Source organism: Aethalodelphis obliquidens, unplaced genomic scaffold, assembly GCF_003676395.1.
Source record: "Aethalodelphis obliquidens isolate GAN/ISIS:26980383/991018 unplaced genomic scaffold, ASM367639v1 scaffold4, whole genome shotgun sequence".
In the NCBI taxonomy this organism is placed as follows: Eukaryota; Metazoa; Chordata; class Mammalia; order Artiodactyla; family Delphinidae; genus Aethalodelphis; species Aethalodelphis obliquidens.
Genome location: NW_020837948.1, coordinates 25883910 through 25910253, shown reverse-complemented (window position 1 = coordinate 25910253; position 26344 = coordinate 25883910). Strand labels below are relative to the sequence as shown.

General features: G+C 41.1%; 1 protein-coding gene across 1 annotated transcript in view; it reads left to right on the top strand.

Moving 5' to 3' along the window:
* Positions 1 to 25183, top strand: part of REEP5 (receptor accessory protein 5) — a 40901-nt gene extending 15718 nt beyond the window's left edge. Inside the window, exons 3-5 of the mRNA XM_027100114.1 lie at positions 10200 to 10338; positions 19872 to 20040; positions 24838 to 25183. Coding sequence (XP_026955915.1) covers positions 10200 to 10338; positions 19872 to 20040; positions 24838 to 24887 — 358 coding nt within the window. The 3' untranslated portion in view covers positions 24888 to 25183. The remainder of the gene's footprint in view (positions 1 to 10199; positions 10339 to 19871; positions 20041 to 24837) is intronic.
* The last annotated feature ends 1161 nt before the right edge of the window (positions 25184 to 26344 follow it).

Here is a 26344-nt window from a genome sequence, read left to right as displayed (position 1 = left end):
GTCCGCCTGCCGATGGCGGGGACACGGGTTCGTGCCCCGGTCCGGGAAGATCCCACAGGCCGCGGAGCGGCTGGGCCCGTGAGCCATGGCCGCTGAGCCTGTGTGTCCGGAGCCTGTGCTCTGCCACAGGAGAGGCCACAACAGTGAGAGGCCCACGTACCGCGAAAAAAAAAAAAAAAAAAAGTTGGGTAGCATATTATTTGACATATTGTTTATATTTGTTAATTGCTTATACCTCTGAAAGCTATTTACATGTTACACATAATAAACATGGACTTTGTCCTAAAAAGACAAGAATTAGAAACAGAAATATAAATACTAAAGGTTGTACCAAAGGTTGGTACAATTCATATATAGAAAAGCATTTTTATCTATTTTGCTTACTAATAGCATGAATCTGAATTAAGAGGATGTGCGTAAAGGTGAATGTTTCCCTGATGGATGTGTTGTGTCTGAAATAATTCTAAAAATAGTATGGAGGGTTATCTCTTTCCTGCCCTCCTACGTGAGCATTAACTGTAAACAATGATATATTTAATCAATAGATAAAACCTCAGTAAGGGAAGCAGAGCTGTTTCTGACAGTTACCTAGATATCTAAATATCTAACGTAAATTTGGTTTAGAAAGCTTTTGGTGGGGCCACTCACCTTTTATATCAGGGTTCAGTCAGCTGCTTCCATCAACAGTGGCCTGAACCACTGAATTATCTAGCATAATAAGAAGTCTGGAGGTTGATATTCCAGGGCTGGGACAGCAGATGTTCAGGCTTTTTTTCTGGTGACCTTGGAGTGCTGGCTTTCCTGCCCATGCCCATAGCTCCAAGGTATCACAAAACTGTTGCCTCCGTTAATGATTTTTGAACTAGTTCATCTCTAAAATACCTTCCTTTTGCCTCACAAAATTATTTAAACCCCCTGGACTGTCCTTAGTTTACATGATTTCGTTCTAATAAAGTACTCAGGGGACTTGCAGTTTAGTGGTGCCTGTGGGTCAAAGCATATTTAGGTTCTCTGAATGATGACTCTTAATTTGGGAGGGAGAGAATGCTGGTAGCCCAGGACCATATCTGCTCAAACTTTGGTTTCTTCACACATGTTTAACGCTATCCTTTGGCCATTTTAAGTTCGTGATCTTACGTTTAGAAAAAACAGCAAAGAAAGAAAGAGATGAGCCAACAAGGTAGAGTCAGCCAGTACCCAGTCACTGGCGCTGGGTGGTCTGGACAAGGGCTGGCCAGTGGTTACCTCCCTATCAGTACCAATCTGCTACCAGCATCAAGACTTTTGGCCAGTCCTCCCCTGTAGCATGGGCCTGAAAACTGTTTTCAGCGGCGTCCAAATTTGTTGCCATTGACCTGCAAATAGGATTTTTGGATTTCAGCTAACCATTTACTCTCTGTAGCATTTGGGATTTGGAGAGTGAGGTACAATTCATGAGTAATTCCCCTAATCATCCTTTAGCCTTATTAACAATGCTGTTAATCCTTTACCCATTCTACTTAGCCAGAAGGACTGGAGTGTTCTTATTGCTCTTTCCTTTTTAATCTCTTGCCTCTCTATGATAATAATAAACTATCACCACCATATTATAGTTACTACCTAATGTAATATTTCTGAGTGCTTACCCTGTTTAAGTGCTTAACATGTATCAACTAAGTTAATCTTCACAGCAACACAATGAGGTTTATCATCTCTACTTGACAGATGAGCACACTGAGGCCCAGAATAACTTGCCCACGGTCACGTATTGGGTTGGCCAAAAGGTTCATTCGGTTGATGAATACGTTGTTCAATAAAGTTCTTGGTGAAAATGAAAAATGTGTCTACTTAAAACCAAATGACCTTTTCGGCCAACCAATACCTAGTAAGTGGTAGAACCAGGATACAAAGCTGCAAGCCAAGAATGGTGAAATGATGTAAAGCCAGGTGAGCACTGGGAAGAAATGAAGGGAAAAGCCTGGCTCTTTCATAGTTCAGTGTAATTAATAATTTTTCGATAGTTTGCTTTGTTTAAGGAGGAAATCAGAATGAGTCAATTGCATGTGATGGGCCGTGTGACTTTCTTTTCTCCCTCTGTGCCTTTCTGTGTGTATTGAAGCCCTTTTAATGCCCTAAAACACAATAGATTGTGTCTGATCATTGTTAAGAGAGATTTGTTTGTTAGAAAATCACGAGCTGTTTCCTCAAGAGAGAAATTAAATAAATGTGTCTGATGTTCACTTTAGTGTGTTTTTTTTTTGTTTTTTTTTTAAAGAAGATGTTGGGGGTAGGAGTTTATTTATTTATTTATTTATTTTTGCTATGTTGCGTCTTCATTTCTGTGCGAGGGCTTTCTCTAGTTGTGGCAAGCGGGGGCCACTCTTCATCGCAGTGCGTGGGCCTCTCACTGTCGAGGCCTCTCTTGTTGCAGAGCACAGGCTCCAGACGCGCAGGCTCAGTAGTTGTGGCTCATGGGACTAGTTGCTCCGCCGCATGTGGGATCCTCCCAGACCGGGCCTCGAACGCATGTCCCCTGCATTAGCAGACAGATTCTCAACCACTGCACCACCAAGGAAGCCCAGTGTGTGTTTTTAACAAAGCCCTAAAGAGAGACCTAGTCTCATAGGAGAAAGTAGTTATATAAAGTCTGGTGCCCTGGGCTTCCCTGGTGGCGCAGTGGTTGGGAGTCCGCCTGCCGATGCAGGGGACGCGGGTTCGTGCCCCAGTTCGGGAGGATCCCACGTGCCGAGGAGCGGCTGGGCCCGTGGGCCATGGCTGCTGGGCCTGCGCGTCCGGAGCCTGTGCTCCGCGGCGGGAGAGGCCGCAGCGGTGAGAGGCCCGCGTACCGCATAAAAAAAAAAAGTCTGGTGCCCTGTGGTTTTTTTTCCTTCCAAACAAATATTTTTCCTCACTTTCATTATTTAAAGTAGTACATGCTATATATGTATAACTGATTCACTTTGCTGTACACCTGAAACAAACACAACATTGTAAATCAACTGTACTTAAATTAAAAAAAAAAAAAATAGTACATGAGAGCAGACTCACAGAGAATAAACTAGTGGCTACCAGTGGGGACAGGGACGGGGGGTGGGGCAATATAGGGGTAGGGGATTAAGAGGTACAAACTGTTAGGTATAAAATAAGCTATAAGAATATATTGTACAACACAAGGAATATAGCCAATATTTTATAATAACTATAAATGGCATATAACCTTTAAAAATTGTGAATCTCTGTACTGTACACTTGTAACTTATATAATATTGTACACCGGCTGTACCTTAATTAAAAAAAAAACACATACTCATTGTAAAGATCTTAAAAAAGTAAAATTCTACAATCCCAATACTCAGGATTAACTGTATACAACTTGAAATATATATTTCTGAATACCATTCTTGGTCTGTAAACACATGCAAATATATCTTTCTTTTTTCTTTTAAACACAAAATTAGTGATCTCTTTTGACACAAAACTATATCTTGGACATCTTTTCCTGTTACTGTCCTTTTCAAAGGCTTCAGAATATTTCATTGTATGGATATACCTAAATTTATTTAAACAGTCCATTCTGCCCTTAAAAAAATGTGTAAACACATGCTTCTATAATCGTTTTTTTTCTATAATCTTTTAGTTTGAGTTGAAATTCATTTTAATATCACTCTTTCTTCTTTGAACTTCATTTTTTGTGTCTATAAAATGTGGAATTTGAACTAGTTCTTTAAGATATCTTCCAGTTCAACATTCTACAATTTCTAATTTGCTCAGTGAATTTTTAGAACTGCTAGCTGCTCCCATAATATTGCCAACCATCTTCCTCACCCTAGGCCCATCTCCTGCTCACCCAGGCCTTGCTTCCTTTTGCCACCTGCTTGAGGGAGGTGAAGCTCTGCCTCTAGAACATGGCAGGTGGCTCAGGAGAGAATAAGGAGCCACAGCTCTGGGCTTAGGTGGCCAGGCTTTGGGCCAGTGGTGAGAATGTGGCAGTAACAGTGGGCAGAGAGCAATGTAAGACCATGGTGCCCGTCTTTTGTGAATGTGTCCTTCCCAAACCCCTGGGAGTAGTTCTGAGCCCAAGGTCACTGCTGACACCTGCCATTTGAAGACGAGGTGGCACTAGAGAGATAGTGGCCCAGGACTTTGGAGAGAGTGGTGGAATTGCTGTCAGCTGCCGTTGGGACAGTTTCAGAGCTCCTCTAGGATTGAGCTTTTCTTCTCTCTTGGCTTCTCATTCATTGCTGGAAAGGGGTGGCCTCCCCTCTGGCTATAGCTGATGGGACCCAAATCAATCATTTTGATTTTCTGTCCTAGAAATGACATGACGAAGTGGTACTGAAACTGGAACTTGTAGCTAGTGATTCTGAAACTTGGCTGTGTGTTAGGATCGCCTGCATATGTTTCTAAAAGCACATACCTGTGCTGTACATGGTAGAGTTTGAGTCACTAGATCTGAAGAAGGACCTGGGCGTGTATAGTTTTGAAAAGTTCCCAAGGTGGATGTGGATCATCATCTAAGTTTGAGAACCAGCCCAACCTTTTTGGCACCAGGGACTGGTTTCGTGGAAGACAGTTTTTCCATGGACAGGGCGGGGGATGGTTCGAGCGGTAATGTGAGCGACAGGGAGTGATGGGGAGCAGAAGATGAAGCTTCAGTCGCTCACCTGCTGCTCCCCTCCTACTGTGTGGTGCGGTTCCTAACAGGCCACGGACTGGTACCCAGTCCACGGCCCGGGGGTTGGGGCACCAACTCAGAATACCATCCTGTTCACTTTTTTTAAATAATTAATTAATTTATTTATTTTTGGCTGTGTTGGGTCTTCATTGCTGTGCGTGGGCTTCCTCTAGTTGGAGCAAGCGGGGGCTACTCTTCCTTGCGGTGCGCAGGCTTCTCATTGTAGTGGCTTCTCTTGTTGCAGAGCACGGGCTGTAGGCGCTCAAGCTTCAGTAGTTGTGGCTCACGGGCTCTAGAGTGCAGCCTCAGTAGTTGTGGTGCACGGGCTTAGTTGCTCCATGGCATGTGGGATCTTCCTGGAGCAGGGCTCGAACCCATATCCCCTGCATTGGCAGGTGGATTCTTAACCACTGAGCCACCAGGGAAGTCCCATCCTGTTCACTTCTAATGATCCCCCCACCTCAAGGAAGCAGGATGGAGGGTGGAATGGTCCTTTAGGAATCTGGATGTTGAGACTATGACCTTTTCTCCTGTTTGCTCTGTGCCCAAGTTAACCTTTCTAAGCCTTGATTTTCTCCAATAGAGAACTCTGGTTCCTTCCAAAAGTAAGATTATGACCTCCTTTTGTATTTATATTTATGCAATAAATATTTAGTAGCTGCCCACTTAGCACCAGACACTTTGCTAAGTGCTGTGCAGTCGGGTAGTGAGTGGTTCTCCCAATTAGGAAAACAGCTTGGGATAGAGAAACAGACACAGGCTTTGTTGGAGTTAGTCTTGGGTGTAAACCCAGTCTCTGCTGTTGCAGCTGGGTGCCCTGTCCACGTTATTTTTCTTCCCTAAGCCTCAGTTTCTTCCTCTCAAAAATGAGAATAACGTTACCTATTCCATAGGGCTATTCTGAAGGTTATATTAAATAATTATTAGGTTCCTACCCTTCCCATTCTTTAGCTTTGCCACTTTGGCTAAAGACCAAAAACTACACATGACCTAAGGATAGAGACCGCATCTTAGGATTTCTTGAATCCCCTTTGTTGCCTGAAAAGTTGATACATCCTCATTCTGATACGCGAGTTGAAATACCATTTAGCATAGGTACATGGCAGTAGAGCACATTGTCAAAGAATCACCCATGTGCAGAGGGCCAAATTCAAAGGCTTCTCCACACCAACAAGCAATTCTCAGATGCCAGCAGAGAGTCTGAGAGTTCAACTCAGTTCTGTCACCTTCTACCCGAAGATAGAATCAAATTGCACAGGTAAAGGGCTCAGTCCAACAAGACTGCCTTCCACTTCAGACACCAGTAACAAGCCCGGGTTGTTAACCTGTGCTTCTGACCAACTGGCTATAAATCAGAGGTCCCGACGTCCCCCTCTTCAGGTTCAATTAGAATGGCTCACAGAACTCAGGAAAACCGTTTACTCACTAGATTACCAATATATTATAAAAGGAAACAAATCGATAGCCAGATGAAGAGATACATAGGCGAGGTCCCAAACAAAGGAACTTTTGTCCTCATGGAGTTTGCGGTCCAGCATGAGTAGCACAAGGAAGCATTGTGGTTCCCCAACATGGAAGCTCTCTGAAAAGGGACAAAAAGCTGTCCTTTGGGGTTTTATGGAGGCTTCATTACATAGTCATGACTGACTAAATCATTGGCCGTTGGTGATCGATTTAACCTCCAGCCCCTTCCCCTCCCCAGAGGTCAGCGATGGGACTGAAAGTTCCAGCCCTCTAATCACATAGTTGGCTCCAGGGATGTCCAGCTCCCCTCCTTATGTGCTTTATAAAAGTCACCTCATTAACATAACAAAAGACACCTTTATCCCTCTCAACACTTCAGAAATTGCAAGGGTTTGGGGAGCTGTGCAGGAACCTGGATGAAGACCAAATATATAGGAGAACTATATTTTGGTCTTTGGAATGACCAAATATATATTTTGCTTATAAATCACAATTTTGCATCCACGCATTTGGACAAGACAGTATATACGTAAATAGCGTTCAGGAAATCCCGGTATTAAGCGCTTTTCTTCTTACCTCTTTGAGTCTTAGGTTCCTCAACTGTACACTGAGTGGGTTAGACTATCTTCTGTGTTCTTTCTTGTTCTGACTAGCTTATGATGTTATGACATGTAGACACATTTTAAAAAATGAACATTGTGGTATTTTTAATTAAAACAGTAATTAACTGCTTCAATAATAGAAGTTCTATTTAAAAATTCTCTTTACCTTAATGAGACTCTGTGATCTTTTCCTATCTTTTTTCCCAGGCCTTGCTTTTCTACAAAGTTGTGTTCAATATGTGTGCTCAATTTTGAGTTCTTCCTACTTTTCAGTGTTACTATAGAGTGTTCCAAGTGTATCAGCATGGAAACTGCTGAATTCATATTGTTGATAAGTTAGGGAGCTTATTCCTTGAGAGACTGAACTTGAACTGTTAGTTTTTCTGTTTTTGAATCTGTGGATCTTGACTAACATCTTAAAAATAATGACATAACAGGGCTTCCCTGGTGGCGCAGTGGTTGAGAATCTGTCTGCTAATGCAGGGGACACAGGTTCGAGCCCTGGTCTGGGAGGATCCCATATGCCACGGAGCAACTAGGCCCGTGAGCCACAACTACTGAGCCTGCGCGTCTGGAGCCTGTGCTCCGCAACAAGAGAGGCTGCGATAGTGAGAGGCCCGCGCACCGCGATGAAGAGTGGCCCCCGCTTGCCACAACTAGAGAAAGCCCTCGCACAGAAACGAAGACACAACACAGCCAAAAATAAATAAAATAAATAAATAAAAATAATAATAATGACATAACAGTTTTCCAAGGCAATATTAAAGCAAAAAAACCCAAATGGGACCTAATCAAACTTATAAGCTTTTGCACAGCAAAGGAAACCATCAGCAAAATGAAAAGATAAAGAATGGGAGAAAATATTTGCAGACAATACGACTGACAAGGGATTAATTTCCCAAATATACAAACAGCTCATACAACTCAATAACAAAAAAACAAACAACCCAATTAAAAATGGGCAGAACCTTATATAGACATTTCTCCAAAGAAGACATACAGATGGCCACTAGGTACATGAAAAGATACTCAACATTATTAATTATTAGAGAAACGCAAATCAAAATTACAATGAGGTACCATCTCATACCAGTCAGGATGGCCATCATTAAAAAGTCCACAAATAACAAATGCTGGAGAGGGTGTGGAGAAAAGGGAACCCTCCTACACTGTTGGTGGGAGTGTAAATTGTGCAGCCACTATGGAAAACAGTGTGGAGATTCCTCAAAAAACTAAAAATAGAGTTGCCATATGATCCAGCCATCCCACTCTTGGGCATATATCCAGATAAAACTATAATTGGAAAAGATATGCATATCCCAGTGTTCATAGCAGCACTATTCACAACAGCCAAAGCATGGAAGCAACTTAGATATCCATCAACAGATGAATGGATAAAGAAGATGTGGTGTGTGTCTGTGTATATCTATCTATCTATCTACATATATCTATATATACACAATGGAATATTACTCAGCCATAAAAAAGAACGAAACAATGCCATTTTCAGCAACATGGATGGACCTAGAGATTATCATACTAAGTGAAGTCAGACAGAGAAAGACAAATACCATATGATATCACTTATATGTGGAATCTAAAATATGACACAGATGAACTTATCTACAAAACAGAAACAGACACACAGACATAGAGAACAGACTTGTGGTTGCCAAGGGGGAGTGGGGGTGGGGAGGGATAAATTAGGAGTTTGGGATTAGCAGATACAAACTATTATATATAAAATAGATAAACAACAACAAGGTCCTACTGTATAGCACAGGGAACTACATTCAATGTCTTATAATAAATTATAATGGAAACGAATATTAAAAAGTATATATACATACACATATATATAACTGAATCACTTCGCTATACAACAGAAACTAACACAACATTGTAAATCAACTATACTTCAATAAAAAAATAATAATGACATAGAATGGAATTGAAAATATCAGTGGTTTCATAAATGTTTGTTTCAGTTGAATTTGTGTGTGGATGTGTGTTTGCTGTTTAGTCATGGACTGCTTTGGTTCCCAAAACTAAGACCTTAAGTGAAATATAACTATGTATCCCCTCTGCCCAGGATGGATGTGTAAGAAACAAGTTTTTACCGTAATGATAACTTTAAAAATCCACTTAAATATAAATAGGTAAACCATATTCTATACCAAATAAAGCGCAGAGGGGAAAAAAACCTTACGTGTAAAGGGTATACATTTTTTAGTTCTTTGGTTCACATGCTTGCCTACGCTTTTCCTTTGGCCTTCTATTACATCAGCTAGCTTCTACCTGAGGAAAGCTAAAACACAAACACAGTCCACATGTGAGAAGCCATTATTTTATAATTAGCTGCCTTCAATTCATTTTATGATTCTGTGTTTATTCTTGACGTTCAAAGCAGCATTCATTTAATCACTCCCTCCTCTCCTTTTCCTCATTAGCAGTCATCTCATTCAGTTATAACTTTTCCCTGCTCAGTCATCTTCTTAAAACACTCATGCAGGCACTCACACCTACACACACAGCTACTTCCAATTAATTCAGAGGCTTTCTTAGGGGATGACTCAGCATGATTCATCAGCCTGTCTCTTTGGTGAACCCGTGTTACCAAGTAGCCAATGTATTTTTAATAGTTAACCCATCGCATAGGCTAAACAAGATTCAGGTTTCTTCTAGTTTACTGTTGTAGTCCAGCTCAGTTACAATAAGTATCCAGGCATGTATTAGGATAGGATAAAAGATTATGGAATTGAGGTTTAGAATGAAAGGATTCCCAGGACTGGAAGAAATTCCTGTGATTCAGAAGTAAAAGAAGGTTATTTTAAATTTAGTTCTATTCATTTACAGAGTAAATTTTGTTTAAGCAGTAGTTGATACTGAGAAAGTCATATTAACTGATAAGAGGAGGAAAGGTCACAGCCTGAGGATCACATAATGTCAGTCGAAACCAAATGGACACCATGATGTTTGTTTTCACCTCTTTGTAATGAAGTGTGTTGTGAACTTTGGACAGTGCCTAAACTATGTTCCAGAAGGTCTTTTATGGAATGCCTCCTCACCATGATGTACTTCAGTTATTAAAAGTGCATAAGAACTGAGTTACCTGAGTGAATTATTGATATATCCCTAGTGGCAGGACCCCACTTGAGAGTGGGGATTACTCTAGTTCCCAGTCATTGGTGGTATTTCCTGGAGCCTTGGTGGAGACTCAAGCAGAGTAGAGATCCAGGGGACAACTGGTGCTGGTTTCTCTGGTAACCAGAGAACTGGTAACAGGTAGTTATAATGGCTTGTCCTGACATCTCTACATTGCTGCCTGTTTTCATGTTGTACTTTTGCATCTAGTGACATGATGCATACATTTGCCTGAGTTTCTCAGTTGGTGTTGGAGGGCAGCTGTGAAAGTATGTTTGAAAATGTCTCATTGAGATCTTACTACATGATACACTTGGTTTTGTATTGCCTTTCAGAATTAAAGCGATAGAGAGTCCAAACAAAGAAGATGATACCCAGTGGCTGACCTACTGGGTAGTGTATGGTGTGTTCAGCATTGCCGAATTCTTCTCTGACCTCTTCCTGTCATGGTTCCCCTTCTACTACATGCTGAAGGTACGTTGGCTTTCCTGAACTGCCATTTTCTTCCATCTGTGTTTTTGCTTTGCGCCCTACCCCTGAAATAAACTCCATCTCAGGACCTCTATACAAGGAATAGGAACAGATGCTTGAATGTTGGACATCTGTGGCTCTGCCTTAGATTAATAAACAGGAAGACAGGATTCAACATGTCTAACTTATTTTGTATATTATCTTGGAAACAGCCAAAGCAATTGTGTCTTTACAATGTGTTTGATAGTAATAAAAGATGGAAATACCGTGAACTAGCACAAGCATTGCTCTTTGCCAAGATCCTCTCTTCATGCTCTGTTGTCTGTGTTTGATGCGTCAACATTGCAAATTTTACCAGGTCATCAGTCACTCACAGTGGTGTGCTGGAGTCATTATTTCTGGAAAAAAATACTTATTTCTTAATCGGTTTGGAAAAAGCAGACGTGAAACGGGCTCTCTGAGGAAGTCATTTTAATAACTCTGGCAGGTGCAGTAGTCTGGGATCAGCCCTGCCAAGCGTTGTTTGCCAGAGAACTCTCCTCGGCTACTACTGTGTGAGGAAAGGGAGTAGGACGTTGAACTCGTCCCTAATGGCACCTGTATCACCTCCAGCCTTGGCCTCCAAGGCACATGACAATGAAAAGTTTGCATCTTTTGATAGAGTGGTTGGTTCTTTTTCTCTAAATGGGACAGACTGTCTTCAGTTGATTCCTCAGGTGTCTTCCGTGGAAGAGGCTTGCTTCCGGTTAGTTGCATAGGTTGTAAATAGTTCCTCAGGTTCACCGACCCAGACTTCCCAAGCTGCCGAGGGTGGTGAGTCTAGCTCTTATGATGAATTCTGGGTCCTCTTCTTTTCCCTCATACTCTTAAGTATTTGCTTTAGTAAGGGTTACACATGACATAGTTTAAAGACTCAAATAGCTCTGGAAGAGTTTTGATGATCTACACTCCTGCCCCTTATATTGCCTTTCCTTAAAAGCAACCGCTGTCCCTTCATTTATGACAGATTATTTTGTCATTTACCTCTGTTTCTAAATAATATCCTTGTTAGTTACCTTTTAATTTTTATGTTTTACACGTTAGCTCTTTTATTTATTTATTTGGCTGCGCCAGGTCTTAGTTGTGGCATATCTGCGGGATCTAGTTTCCTGACAAGGGATAGAACCTGGGCCCCCTGCATTGGGAGCACAGAGTTTTAACCACTGGACCACCAAGGGAAGTCCCTACACATTAGCCCTTGATTCCCACCGGAAGATAAGGATTTGGCTTTCTTTCCTCCTTCCTCCCTGCCACACATGCAGGCTTGATAGTAATAAAAGATGTCCTCATCTTCCTCAGGGATAATTTTGGTTAGATAGGGCTTCACCGCTTTTATTATTATGACTTGTTAAGCACTGTTTAGTTGGGCCATATAGTATATATATAATGTACATGCAGTGTTGCTGCAGTTTTTTAGTTTCCCCGGAATCAATAATTGTTTCCTTATTTCTATATTTAGGCCTATTTTGAGTGTCCTTGTTATTTTAATTTGTCCTAATGTCTACATTTCTATTTACTTGCTTTTTAAATTTTCTACAAATACCTTGTTATTTTGGCCTGTAAGTTCCTTCTCCTCCAGGAGTATCAGCTGTTCCATCGGGTGTTAGAATGGAGGAGGCCACACCCTGATCCATGCTAGTCCATAAGCTCAGGGTAGGGGTGTGTGAGTCCTAGGGTGGGGAACCCCAGGCAGCAGAAGAGCCACAGTTGATTCCCTTCCCCCACTAAACAGCTCTTCAGGTGCAGGTGTCACCCTTTGCTCCCCCAGCAGCACTAGAAGCAGGTGCTCCTAAGTTGGAATTCATAGCTCTAGGGGTTGGAGCAGGAGGGCTTGAGGAGGAACTGCCCTCGCTACTTAGTCCCTAGCTGTTCTCCTTAGTGCCTCACAAGGCAGGACTTCTATGCCAAAACCTCTGTTTTAGAAAAAGTATAGGAGAATGTTTTTTAACTTGGAGGTATAGAAACAAGACAGAAATTTCTATATGACAGTGGGCAGTATAAGCGAAGATAAAATCATGACAGACTAGGAGGATGTATTTAGAACACTTACACCAGATAAGGGATTAATATCCAGAATATATAAAAACATTTACAAGTAAGAAGAAAAGGAGAAAAATGAACAAAGGTTATAAATAGACATTTCACAGAAGAGAAGAAAATATGAGTAGTCAGTGGTCTGGGAAACGTGAGTTAAAATAGTGAAATACCATATTTTGCTCATTACATTGGCAGGTATTCAAAAGGTTGAGGATATCTGGTATTGGTGAATATATTGGGAAATGGATGTGTGGTGGTAATGCTATAAATTGGAATAGCCTTTTTAAAGGAGGCTTTGACAGTTTCTTGTCAAAATGAAAAATGATACTCTAGCAGTTCTAAGCATCCATCCTAGGAAATCTTCACCACGAATAAGAGAGCTGCATAAGGACATTTACTGCAGCATTTTTGGTTATAAATAAAAGTTATTAAAAGAAAAAACCCTGCAGGGTCCGTCAACTGGTAACTGGTTAAATGAATTAATAGTACATCCATACAGTTAAATGAAATGATCCATTTGTAGATATAGAAATTTTGCATAATTCATTAATTATAAAAAATTATAGAATATTACAGTATGAAACCACTTATGGTAAAAAAAAAAAGCTAAATAGTTTAAAAGTTTAAATGAAAACATGGATGTTCTCTTAATTTTGAATGCTGTTACCACAGAATGCCTGTAACACAGCAGAAAATTTTTCCTTCAAAACAAATGGGAAAAAAGTTGGTCTGTGGGAAGATTTAAGATTCCAGAGATTGCTGGATTTTTCGTGTTTTTGTCATCCAAAGATATTTAGCATTTATAAAAATAATTTTATAATCTTTAATTTGAATGTCCATATTTTAAACTTAAAATATTTGTGAACCCCTTAATAAGATCCATCTGATGGCAGTGACGTGACATTGTGGTCTCTAACAGAAGGAAACTGGGCTTTTGCCTTGGGCCCCACTGCTTGCCCTGAACAGTATCCCGTCAGCAGAACCACTCACACCAGTATCTGACCTCAGACTTCCGAAACACAAGCCCGACTTCAGCCTGCTCCTGATCGCCTCTGCTAATGGAGGCCCCTTGAGGTAGAAAGTATCCAAAATAAAAGATAATCACCAAGTCATTTATATTTGATTTTGAAGTACATTACAAAAATTGCTTTGCAACAAATTTTCCTCCCGAACGGTAAAACAAATGCACATCCATTAGTAGTGAGTGTCCAGCTGTTTGATGTCACGGCGTCCAGAATGAGAGAGTGAATTTACCGCATATGTTCCAAATAGATAATATACTTGAGATGATTGAAAATTGATTATGCTGTCAATAAAAATGCTTTCTTCCTGCATTAGTGGCGTATTCTGAGTGGCTTCAGTGAACTGACTGAGAAAAGGTCTCTGAATTGCAGAGTGTGTAGGAGAATATCCCATTTTAAGGACTAGCATAGATCTTACCTGCGCCATTGCTACAATCACAAGGTGATTGTGTGGGAGGATGAAAAGGAGACCTGCAACTAAGGCCATGTTGACTATTTTATCTTTTGCAGAATTAGTGTTGTTGGCCTTTCCCCCCATTTTTCTAAAGCAGCCTATAAGATTGCAGGAATACAAGAAGAACCAACGATTAGGCATCAAGGGTTAGTCGAGACGATACTGTTCAATGTATTGAGCTAGAAAAAGTGGATCCTGCCTGTTCAGAGCTTTGCTCTGAGGTCCATCTTTGAACAGGAAGGTTTAAAAATAAATGTATTTATTTAAAAATAAATTTTTTCTCCGATTGTGAAAGTAGTGTATTTCTTTATTCAGCAGATATTTATTTAGAACCTCTATGTGCCAGAATCTGTTCTAGGTCAAGGGATTTTGGTGAATAAAACAAAATCCCTGCTGTCATACTGTTTGCATTTGTGTTGTGTGTGTGTGCATGTGTGTTGGGGCATGTTTTAGATAGGGAAGAAAATAGTATTTGGAAGACTACCACTGGTATCATCTTAGGGTAGTCTTCCTTTTCTTTTTTAATGTGCAGATAAATTGCTTGATGTAAGACAGTTGTTATTGTCTTAACCATCTATGTATGGTTGAAACCATATATATCAGGGGTCCCCAACCCCCAGGCCACGGACCAGCACCAGTCCGTGGCCTGTTGGGAACCGGGCCACAGAGCAGGAGGTGAGTGGCGGGCGAGCGAGTGAAGCTTCATCTGCCGCTTCCCATCGCTTGCGTTATCAGCTGAACCACACCTCCCGCCCCCCGCGGAAAAATTGTTGTCTTCCACGAAACCGGTCCCTGGTAGCAAAAAGGTTGGGGACCAATGATATATATATGATTCTATAACTCACTTTTTTTCAGTTAACACAATATTATGAGTATTTTCTCATTCAATATTCTTTGACATAAATGTCTAATCCATTATAGGTGATAATGTATTCATTCCCCAGTTAATAGACATTTAGGATATTTATCTTGCTATTTTAACTAATGCTACAATGAGTATCTTTGCACCTCATCTTTACTCTCATTTGAATCATCTTCTAGATTTATTTTAAAAATAAAGGTTGAATAAATTTTGGCAAGTTTAAGTCCTGATCCAGACCGTCACCTGTATCGTTTCACCCATTGACAAAGAGCATAACATTTCTCTTCTTAACTTTGTAGGAGGCAAAAAAGATAGAAAAATCTTCCCCTTCACATGTTCGTTTTTACCTTTCATTTGTGCATGCTGAGCAGTCTGTTTTAACTTTAGCTCATTACTATTCTCGCTATTCTCGTGGCTGTGTTGCAAAGGCTTCCCAAGGCTTCTGTTTTTGATCAAGTGATTGCAGCATACCAGGAAGTCAGTGTTGAAATACATTTTTTCTGGCATTAACTCTCAGTTCTCACCAGGCTAGTCCCAAACCGTGCATATTAAATATATCCCTACCTTGGAAATACCTCTTCTAGGGGAAAATTGAATAGTGACAGCATTAGAATCATTGACAGAATTATCTGGCCTGTTTTAATTTGTAATTTAAGGATTTAGTGTGTCATTGCTAATAGTGCCGAGAGTTGAGTTGAAATGGCATGGCCGGACTCTTTGTCTGAACTCTGTGTCTGAGTGGGCTTGTGTTTGCCATTGGAAGTTTCGTCAGCTGGCACTTTGAGGGCAGCTTGATTAAAAGGATGGCCAGATCTGTGTAGCTCAGGGTATTCCTCGGCTGTAGAGTAGTTACATAGATTAAGAAAAGGGACTTTTAAAAGCTGGTGGCTGAATATCACCTTGAGAGTTGAATAGTAATTAACTTTATTTTTAATACAAGAAAGTTACTTCATATGAGAACTGGAAAATGCTCACGATGTGGGTAAAGAGCAGTAATTATTTTATTGTCTCAAGACGATAGCTAGAGGGTACCAGAAAGAACTAACTAAACAGCCTGGAGAATAGCCTATAAAGTTAATCACATTGCAGAGGTACAAAAATGTAGACTCTTGGCTCTGGTCCTGTCTGGTAGCCATGCTTAATTCATCCAGAAAAGGTGAATGAATCAGCTTTTCTGGGTTGCTGAAGGGCTGTTATCTGCATAGGCAGGTAATATTTCAGAGATTTTTCAACAACAGTAAGAACTGTAGGACTTGGTAATACTACTACTATCTTGTACGTTTTTTAATTTGTGACTTTCCTAAAAATCCTGCAGAAGAGAAAATCGACTCTTAGAGAGGTTGTTTGATTTACCTAAAGTCATAGAACAGATACCAACTCTCCTGATTCTTAACCCAGTGAGTCATTTCTACTTCACCTTGAGGGCTATGGGCATGTGTGTCTACATCAATAATCCATTCCTGACAATTAGATATTCTACGTGGGAATACCAGCCAGGAGACTATTTCTTACAATTTTAAATAATAAAAATTAAAATGTATTACATGTCAATTTAAAACTCCCTGCCAATTTCCTAAATATTAATACAGCAAGATGCCCCTGTATAAATAACAAATATATTGGATGTTAGATGCTAAAAACTAAATCCAAATAGTTCCTGCGCTCCAAATAGTTAATATAGTTGGTGGGAAACTATTGCTTTGTTTGCAGTAAGTAGTACATGGCACATCCCCTTGGACACTGCATTCTCTTCACAATGTCCACACAGAATTCCGATGTTCTGTCAAGAATGTAACTTTTCCTTTTCCTGTATATCATCTTGTCTAAATTGTTTTATTAAGTTTTAGGTGTGTGTGTGTGTGTATTAGCGTTACCTATATAAGCAACTGATGGAGGGATTTCCCTGGTGGTCCAGCGGTTAAGACTGCGCTTCCACTGCAGGGGGTGCGGGTTCCATCCCTGGTTGGGGAACTAAGATCCCGCATGCTGTGTGTGTGGCCGGAAAAAACAACAACAACAACAACAACAAATGATGGAAAACATGAATGTTTGGATACTAAAAACCACAGGGAAATGTCAACTAGAGAGATGGTCTCTAGGGTCTGCCTGTTAATAACCTGGCTGTAAGCAGAGGACATTAAAGCTAAAGCCAGTGAAAACTGCAGTCACACTTAGTCACACTTAGTTCCATACTTTGGGTTAATGCAAATGTGTAGTTCAGAAAACCAGGTTTCTCTGGCACATCTTCACAAGGATGGCTGGCCAAGCCCAGTGTGTGCTGGAGCAGAGTCACTGGGAAAACTAAAAGTAAACGTGGAGCTGTACACACACACTAAAGACTGAGGATATTTCAAGGAACTGGCTTCATTTAAGAGCTTGGACCTGTAACAGAAGGTCTTACTTGCCACTGTGTGTCTGTGCGGGCTCACTGGAGTTTTGGGTGGTTGCACACACAGCTGTAGTGAGACTACGAGATGGCCAGTCTGAATCTTTGCCCTTCCCCTGCCTACTGCCATGCTTTCCCATCCTTTGCTTTCCTAACTCTGAACATCCCATTTTCAGTAAATGAGTTTTGGAGTCTGTCGCACGTAAGGGGTGGGAGAGGTGAAGAGAGGGCTGGCTTGGTATCATAACTTGGAGATTGTGGCAGTGAATTGCATTTGGCTGAATTCTCTGATATGGAAAGGAGGCAACCTTTGGGGAATACATAGAGAAAATTTTGTAGCTGTTAATAGTCACTGATTCTACTTATTATTTTATATTGTTTTCTAATACAGTTTGGCTTGAATATTTACACTTTAAAATACATTTTTTTAATAAATTACTTTCACTTTTTTTTTCTTTATATTCCAGTTAGAAAACTTTTTTTTTTTTTGGTAATTGTGTATGTAAATATGTCATGACTTTGAATTTCATTTCAGGTAGTAAAAGGAGAGGTAAGAACAAAATAATTGTTTAAAAAGGGTGTATGTTGGTCCTGGGATTTGATTTTACCTGGTTTAAAGCTCTAATGAGGTAGCTTGTTACTGTTTCACGGATGTTGGTAGAAGACACAGTATTCTTGGGAGAGGGACAGAGCCTTACTATGCTCGATGCTCAAAGTGTTTCTTATTTTCTTACAAAATCTGTATGAGGTAGATTTTTTAAAATTTCTTTTAATATATATATATATTTTTTATAGAGTCAAAACAGACTTGAGCAATTAACTTGCACAAGGTTTTCCCAGCTAGTAAGAAGATTGGAACCAGTTTTTCTGAGCCCAGTTCTCTTACCTCTATATACTGTAGTATACAATTCTCTTAGTCCCCAGTTTGTTGGGTGGAGAGATCTGTGTATATCGTTAGATCAAGGTTTTAAATTCTGTGTATTTTGCTTTGTATTCTTACTGATTTCTAGTTTTTTGATATATCAATTTCTGATGGAAATGTTAAAAATCGATTGTGGATTTCGTCCATTTATCTATATAATTCTGACTTTCAAGTTTATACATTTCAAAGCTATATTTGGAAGTGATATATAATTATAAACTACATAATTATAAAAATTAAAATTTATATAATTGTAAATATAAAAAATACAATGCTATATATATTTACGTATTTCAAAGATATATAGCTTCAGGCAAATTGTTCTTGACAAACTGCTTTCCTTCTTTATCACTGTTTACTTATTTCGCCTTATGTTTACGTACTATTAATATTACTATAATATGTGAGCTAATTTGAGAGTTGGTATTTGTCAGATACATCTTTTTTCATCTCCTTATTTTCAGTGTTCCTAATTGGTTTTATCTCTGGTGTGTTTCTTATCAGAAGCATATAGCCATAGTTTGTTTTTTTAAAATCCAGTCTGGTAACCCCTGTCTTTTGAAAGCTCGCCCCCCGGCCCTAATCTGTTTAGAACCTGCATTTTGTTTTGTATTTTGAGTGTCATAGAAGTTCAAAGTGTAATGGAAATTTCTCAGAGCCAACGTGGTACTGCTGGGGTGAGCTTTGGGCACAAATGTGTGCATTTTAACTCAAGCTCTCTGTCATTAGTAGTAGCCCCTTAGCAGGTTTGCATCTCTAGAGCAAACTTAAAAGACCATGTTAGAAAGGAACGTAGCTTCTTGATTATTTGAATACATTCTTTGATTTGGAGTAAAAGGACTGTAGAATTAAATATATATATGGCATAAGAAGTTGAAAGGATTTTACTTTAAGGAGGAGAAGTAAAAACTACAGAATTGGAATCTCAAGAAATGACTCCTGTTTTTTATAGAGTCACCTATGCTGTGTGGAATACAATATAGTTAGAAGCTTTTAAGCTGAAAGAACACAGTATGCTGTTTATCAAACATTCTAGGGAAATGAGCATATCATTCTGAATGTTCCCTTTTTCGCTCATTCATTATATTATAGAGGAATAAATTGCTTGGACAACTTAAAGTGCTGAGTTGTTTATCATTTGAATAAACAGTAAAGGTTTTTCAAAGTAAACATAGTGTGACAATTCTTGTTGTGTAAGTTTTTAGGGTAGAAGTCTTGTCAATTTATCATCTCAATAGCAAAGTAGAGCCATAAAGAAAGAGTTAGGGATAATATCTACATTCAAGGTGAAAGGTGATGAACAGCTGACTGTAAAGATTCCTTGAAGGCTAAGATCTACCCAAAACTGAGATCCCACTAAGGGAAGAATTCAAGAATGGCCAGGATATTTTTTTCTATAACAGGATGAGTAAAGGTGACAAACTTACTGAGGTAAGCCTGTTGAGAACAAGCCTCATAGATACCTACGTGGACAGGGTTTACACACACAAATACTATTTTTTAATTGATTAAGAGTTATAATTAATAAAAGTCTCTTGTAACTGTCAACTAAAAAGTGGTCCAAGTTAGGAAGGAAGTTAAGCTGCTGGACTTGGTGTGTTTTGCCTTTCTTTGTCAGTCTCAGCTTTCCCTTACTAGGTCATTATTTGTCATGTTTTTTCCATCTAAGAAAAGTGCACCTGTATCCTGCAGGAAACACTGGAAATGCTGTTGGGGCAAATAGCAGAGGCAGTGCCATCCCCAGAGTAGTGGTGGCAGCGTGTGTTGTCAGATGCCGCTGCCCTCTGTCACCATGCTGCCTCTCCTCTGTGCAGTGTGGCTTCCTGTTGTGGTGCATGGCTCCCAGCCCGGCCAACGGAGCGGACCTGCTCTACACGCGCATCATCCGTCCTTTATTCCTGAAGCACGAGTCGCAGGTAGACAACATGGTGAATGACTTGAAGGACAAAGCCAAAGAGACTGCAGATGCCATCTCTAAAGAAGGTATGGCTCGGGGACAGCTGATTCAGCGTGTGAGAGGACATGGGATATACTGAGCCCACGTAACAAGCTTCCTCACTTTGTGTCCTATAACCTTTCCTCAGCCGTGTGCCAGGGCTAGTCCGGGATCTCTTTCCCAAGACTTTGCCTGTTGCCTTTACTTTTCCCGACATTCTTCTGCCATGTCACATAAAACACATCATTCGGTCAGCACTTTAGGAAAAATGACTTTCCTTTGGTGGGTAGAGATTTCAGAGAGTCATCTGTATTTATACACAAGTGCCATCTCTTTAATTCATTTCAGGTTGAACTGCTTAATATGCTGTTCACACTGCTTTTGTTAGAGGGCCAAAAAAATGCCCTCTCTCTCAGCTCTCCTGATCCTTTCATTCAAATACTTATTTGTTGAGGTGCTTAATATGTGCCAAGCATGTTCATAGCACTGGGCATGAACCAGGGAACCAGACAGACCAATGGACCATAGTGAACTCATGAAGGTTACAATCTTGTTGAGAGAAAGAGAGAGACAATACCATTGAAAAGCAAGTTATATGGCATACTTAGCATATGATACAGAGAAAAAATAAGCAGATAGAAAGATAGGGAGCGCCAGGGGCTGAAGGGAAGGTTACCATTTTAAATAGAGTGATGTAGCAAATCCTCACAAAGAAGGCTGTACTGAGTCCAAGTTGAAAGTGTTAAGGGTAGGAACCGTGGGGAAGAAAGCTGCAGATAGAAGAAACGGCATATGTGCAAAAGCCGGGAGCGGGCAGAGTACGATTGGCAGGGGGTGACCTAGAGGGAGAGTTGAAGGAGACAAGGTCAGAGAGGCTGGGGAGTGGAGCTGGAAGAGGACAGATCATATAATGCCCTCCAGGCTGTTGTAGGGGCTTTGGGCTTTTATTCTGCGTGAGATGGGCGTGAGCTGGGGTGCCACTGGAGAATTGTGAGCAAAGGAGCAACATGATTCGTCCTCTGTTGGAACAGGCTTATGTTGGCCACTGTATTAAGAATAGACTGAAGGGGGACAAGAAGGAAATCAGGAGACCAGTTAAAAGGTTATTGCGGTGATCTGGCTGAAGATGGTGGTGGTGGCTTGTTTGTAGTGGTAGCAGTAGGAGGTAAGAAGTCAGATCCTTGATATATTTTGGAGTTAGAACCAGTAGGATTTGCTTATGGATCAGGCATGGAGTATGAGAGAGGAGTCAAGGATGAGGCCAAGTTTTTTTAGCCTGAACACATGGAAGGATAGAATTGCCACTGAGCTGGGGAAGACTGGGTGTTAACAGGTGTAGAGGGGAAAATAAGGAATTTAGTTCTGGACATAACTTTGTGTCTACTGGGTACATGGAGAAGTCAGCACAGCCAGGTGGATATGGATGTTGAGCGTTCAGGAGACGGGATAGGGCTAGGGATAGAAATTTGGGGGAGGGGGGTTACCCACATACGGACAGTATAATAAGCATGAGACTGGATGAGATCACAAGGGAGTGAGTGTAGTTAGAAAAGAGGAAGTCTGAGGCCTGGGCCCTGTGGCCGCCAGTATTTGAGATCGAAGAAATGAGAAGCAACCAAAAAAGCAGACTGATAAGGACTGGCCAGTTGAGCAAGCAAGAAAACTCGAGACTGTGGTATCCTTGGGGCCAAGTGAAGACACTGTTTCAGAGAGGAGGGAGGGGTCTGTGGTCACACGGTACAGACGGGTCAAGGAGGCTGAAGGCCGAAAACTGACTCTTGGATTTAGCAGTGAGGAAGGCACTAGTCGTCTTGACAAAACAGAATTTGTGGGGTGGTGAGAGCAAAATCCTGATCAGAATGGATTTTATGGGAGGAAGGGCATGAGAGAACATAGATTAGTCTTTTCAGAAGTTTCCCGCAGAGAGGAGTAGAAGAATGGGGCTGTAACTGGAGGAAGGTACTAGGGTCCTGAGGATGTTTTTTTCTTTTTCTTAAGGTAGAAGAAACAAAGTAGGTTTGAAAATTAATAGGAATGATCCAGTAGAGAGCAAAAAAATGATAGGAGTGAGAAGGTGAATTGCTGGAGCTCTGTCCTGGAATAGACCAGAGGGGACAGGGTCTAGAGTACAAATAGAGGGATTGGTCGTAGGAGCAGGAACAGTTTAGAATCATAGTGGGGGAATCAGTGTTGATGGGTGAAGATGCTGGTAGCTGAGCGTATGTGATGGTGAGAGCTTACAGAAGTGATTTTCACATCACATCAAATTCCTCAGTAAACTAAGAAGGTCAACTGAGAGAGGGTGGGGAAGGAGGTGATAGAAAGGGGAGATGGTATGAAATAGTTACTTAGGACGAGGGTCAGCAAGCTTTTTCCGTAACGGGTCAGATAATAAATACTTCAGCTTTTGCCGGCCGTCAGGTCTCTGTGGCATCTACTCAACCCTGCCATTGTAGCTTTACACAACACACAGCCAGAGGTGACACGGTGACCAGCGCGTGTGACTGTAATGTGCTGGCCGCTCTAAGACAGGGGCGAGTGGATGGACTAGGACAGTGTCGTGTGATCGCCAGGGGGCATTAGAGGCTCACGGGAGGTTTGTGTTCCTGGACTTACAGTGAGGCCGCGTAGTCTGCTAGTGTTTTCTTTTCCAGCCACATTTCCAGCTGTGTGGGTGCAGCTGTGGGATAGATGGAGAGCTGCGTCCGGGTTGACTTGGTTAAGTGGGAGCTCTGAAGGGGGATCTAACGAGTGGTTCATGTTTGATGGCGGAGGAGGGAAGTGAGGACAAAAGGGAAGTGAGGAACAGTGAAAGGGGTGATAGAATCGATGGCTTATACAACCAGGTGGTGGGGGAAGAAGAACTCGGAGTCAGGAAAATAGAGGGAGCGGGCTGCAAAGGTAGGAGGTGATGGTGGAGTGGGACGCTCGGCGCTGAGACCGGAGAGGGGCAGCCATTACTGGTTGTGACAGTGAGGACGTGCGGTAGGCTGGAGCAGGTAGGGTGGAACGTCCAGGTTTTTGGAGGGGAGGAACCAAGAGGCCAGGATACTGGAAGAATATCGTAATCACTGATAATTAAAGTAAGAGTAGTGCTAGAGAGTGATACTAAGTTTGGAGTTAAAATCTTAAAGAAATGAGGCAGCACAGCCCAAGGGTCAGTGGACTGGAAAAAGAAGGGCTAGTGGGAAAGATAATTTGATGACATGAGATTCTGAACATGGCCCTGAAGAACAAAGGATGCTTTCTGGACCTCCAGACCCAGTAGTACCAGGGTCATGGAAGGAAAAAACAGCCGAAACTTGAGAAAGCAGTGTCCTTAGGGGACAGCCAGGTTTCTGTAAAAGCAACAAGGTGAAGGAAACATTCAGAGAAATGGATGAGGATAGAGGAGATCTCGCTAATGATGGGACTTAAATTCCAGAGGGCACAGTAAGGGTTTTAAAAAGTGGAGAATGGGCATAGAATTAGAGAATTAAAAAAAAAAAGTTGTACAATAATGAGAAAGTGGGAGACAAGAGGTGACCTGGCCCCTGAGGAAGGAAGATCCCCCAGACGGTCCCCCCGCAGCTGTGTGTCCCCGCAGTGGTGTGCTCTCCGCCCACCCCCCCAACAGGCCGTTCTCTCCCGACGCCTACTCCTGGGCACATGGCTCCAGTCTCCTTCAGAACGTTTTTTAGTTTCCTCACATCCTCCCGCTTTGGGATCGCCAGTTCCTTTTTAAGAGATTTCTTAACTGTTCCTCCTTGCTCTTAGCCTAACCAGCATCCTCTGGTGATGTCATTTATGTCTAATTTGCCCACATTTCTTAGTCTTTGATTCTCTCAGATCTCAGTACTCTGAAATCCGATTTTACTTTGATACATTCCTAAACACAGGTGTGAGAATGAAAATAAGTTAAGAGGAATTTAGGTGCTGACACATTTTAGACTTTTCTCCCAGTTTCTGGATTCTCCAAAAAGGACATTTTTGCAAAAGGCTAGTTAAGAGAGAAGCTGCAGTTTCTGTGTAAACTTTGTTCAGCAATTTTAATTGAGTGAAGGGAGAGCAGCTGTCAGGCAGCTGGTGAACAAGGAGGGCCTCCTTGGCTGGCATTCCCCTTGGGGCTCCATCAAGAACAGCTGCAGTTTGTGGAATCTCAGGAGGCCTGGAGGCTTCCAGGACACGCCCCCCTGCCCCATCACGCATATCACACTCATTCTTACGGCACATTTCAAGCCACTTGGTAATTAGGCAGGGTAGGTGGGGCTTAATATCCCACAGATATAAGAATATTTTCCTGATGAATGTAGCTTCGTGCCATGAACTTGAACACTTACAGCAAACTCTTCCCATCATACAAGGAAATGGTGGCACAACGATAAAACATAAACATGCATATAAGTATTCCGTCATTTCTTGATTCGGGGAATGATGGTTTTCTCTGATTTTTGTCACCAAGGCATAGACAGCCGACCCTGTTGTCATCAGATTGAGACTTAGTGAAATTGTACAGGTGAGCACTCAGGCACAAAGGAGAATTTCTTGAATGTGTAGGGGACACTATACGCTCAAGGAATCTCTACTTCTTGTGATACTTAAAGGAGGACAGAGGGCAATGGCTTAGGTGACAGTCACTACAAGGGGGCTAGGCCAGACGATCTTCAGTAACTCTGCTCAAGTACTCAGGATTTGCCCTTGAAGAGGTCTCTTGTCCATTTCCGGGAAACTCTCCTAGCCCTGCCCACAAACCTCGGTATGTTCTCATCTGAGCATGAGTCATCCAAGCTGTTAATCTAGTAGCTACATTAGGCACAGAACCGCATTGCAGATAGCTCTGATGCAATTTTCTTTCCTCCTAACAGCCAAGAAAGCTGCTGTGAATTTACTGGGTGAGGAAAAGAAGAGCACCTAAATCACTGACTGGATGAAACCTTTCTGCCCTCTCTGTACCTTCCTTTTAGAGCTTGATGTTATATTAGGAACTGTGGTATAATCATTTTAATAATGTTGCCTTGGAAACATTTTTGATATATTAAAAAAAGGAATGTGTAAGTTTTTTTGCTTACTTTTACTGTCTGTATACACAGGGAACATTTAAATTTAATGCAATGGGCAGTGTCCAAGTTTTTGGAAAGTACATTTTGCCTCTGGGTAGGAAAACACACATGTCACCATCCTGCAGGAAATATAAACTTAAAATTATATATCCTACAGGCTTTGTACTTCAGTGGGCTCTCTCTGCATGCATTTTCTCTGTACTTTTAGGATACTCTATAACGGTCTACTTCGTGTAATGTACAATTTTGTATTAAATGTTTTTGTGCATACACACGCATACACACGCATAGGGAAATGTATTTGTGCATACACACGCATAGGGAAATGTTACTGTCTGTGCGTAATGCTCATGGGGAGCTCCTGCCAAAGGCTGAAGGTTCCACTGTGCTGGTGTGATCTGAATAATACTTTAGAAAATTAATACACATGAGTAATGTTTCGAGTGAACAGTTAAGTGATAAATGAGGCTGAACTGGAGGCTGGCCTGGTGGTTTTCCTGACATTGTAGCAGCTGAATACAAAAACAGCTTTGTAAAACAGTCAGTCGAGTGATAAATGGGGAAATGTACACACACACATCACAGCTCCCAGTTCCGCAGAACTACTAATATTGTCTTGTAGCTTTTTAAAAATTGGCTGATAAGCTTTCAATCTGTCTGTTTTTAAGATGCTATAGTGGAAACCATCCCTGGTTTCACCTTCATAGCTGAATAACATGTTGGTTTAGTTTTGTTTCTTTTCCAGTCTTTTTAAAAGCAGTTAAGGAACCTCCAGAGGCTTGCCCACTTCTGATTACATGTACATTCTTGTTTTTATCATTAGCAACTACATGCTAATGATGACACCAGGCTCTAAGAGCAATTCTCGGAGAAGAAAGGAAGTATGATATAACCCATAATCCAGTTGGCAGTGGTTAAGACAAACGGCCTTCACCTTCTTTCCCTGGCCTTTAAGGTCAAACACCAGATGCTTCCCTAGTTTACAAATCAGAATCATTTGTAGTCCATTTACACGCCTTCATCTTTATGCTTTACTTTGATAAACTGCACACAACCTCATAGTTTAAGTACAGAACACAAAGTTAAAATTAATGTCACTAGCTTGATTAGCCGCATAGCTTATAGGGACCTTGACAACTTGTCTGTACTACAGAATCTGAGCTTTGCACCAACCATACTGCTAGGATGCTTCTGAATTAGACTAAACTGACCAAAACAAGAGCATAACAAAACTAAAATTAAATATCCAGGCCTGTAAAATATTTCTTAAAGCAAATAAAGATGATTAGTTCCCTTTTAGATAACAATTAGG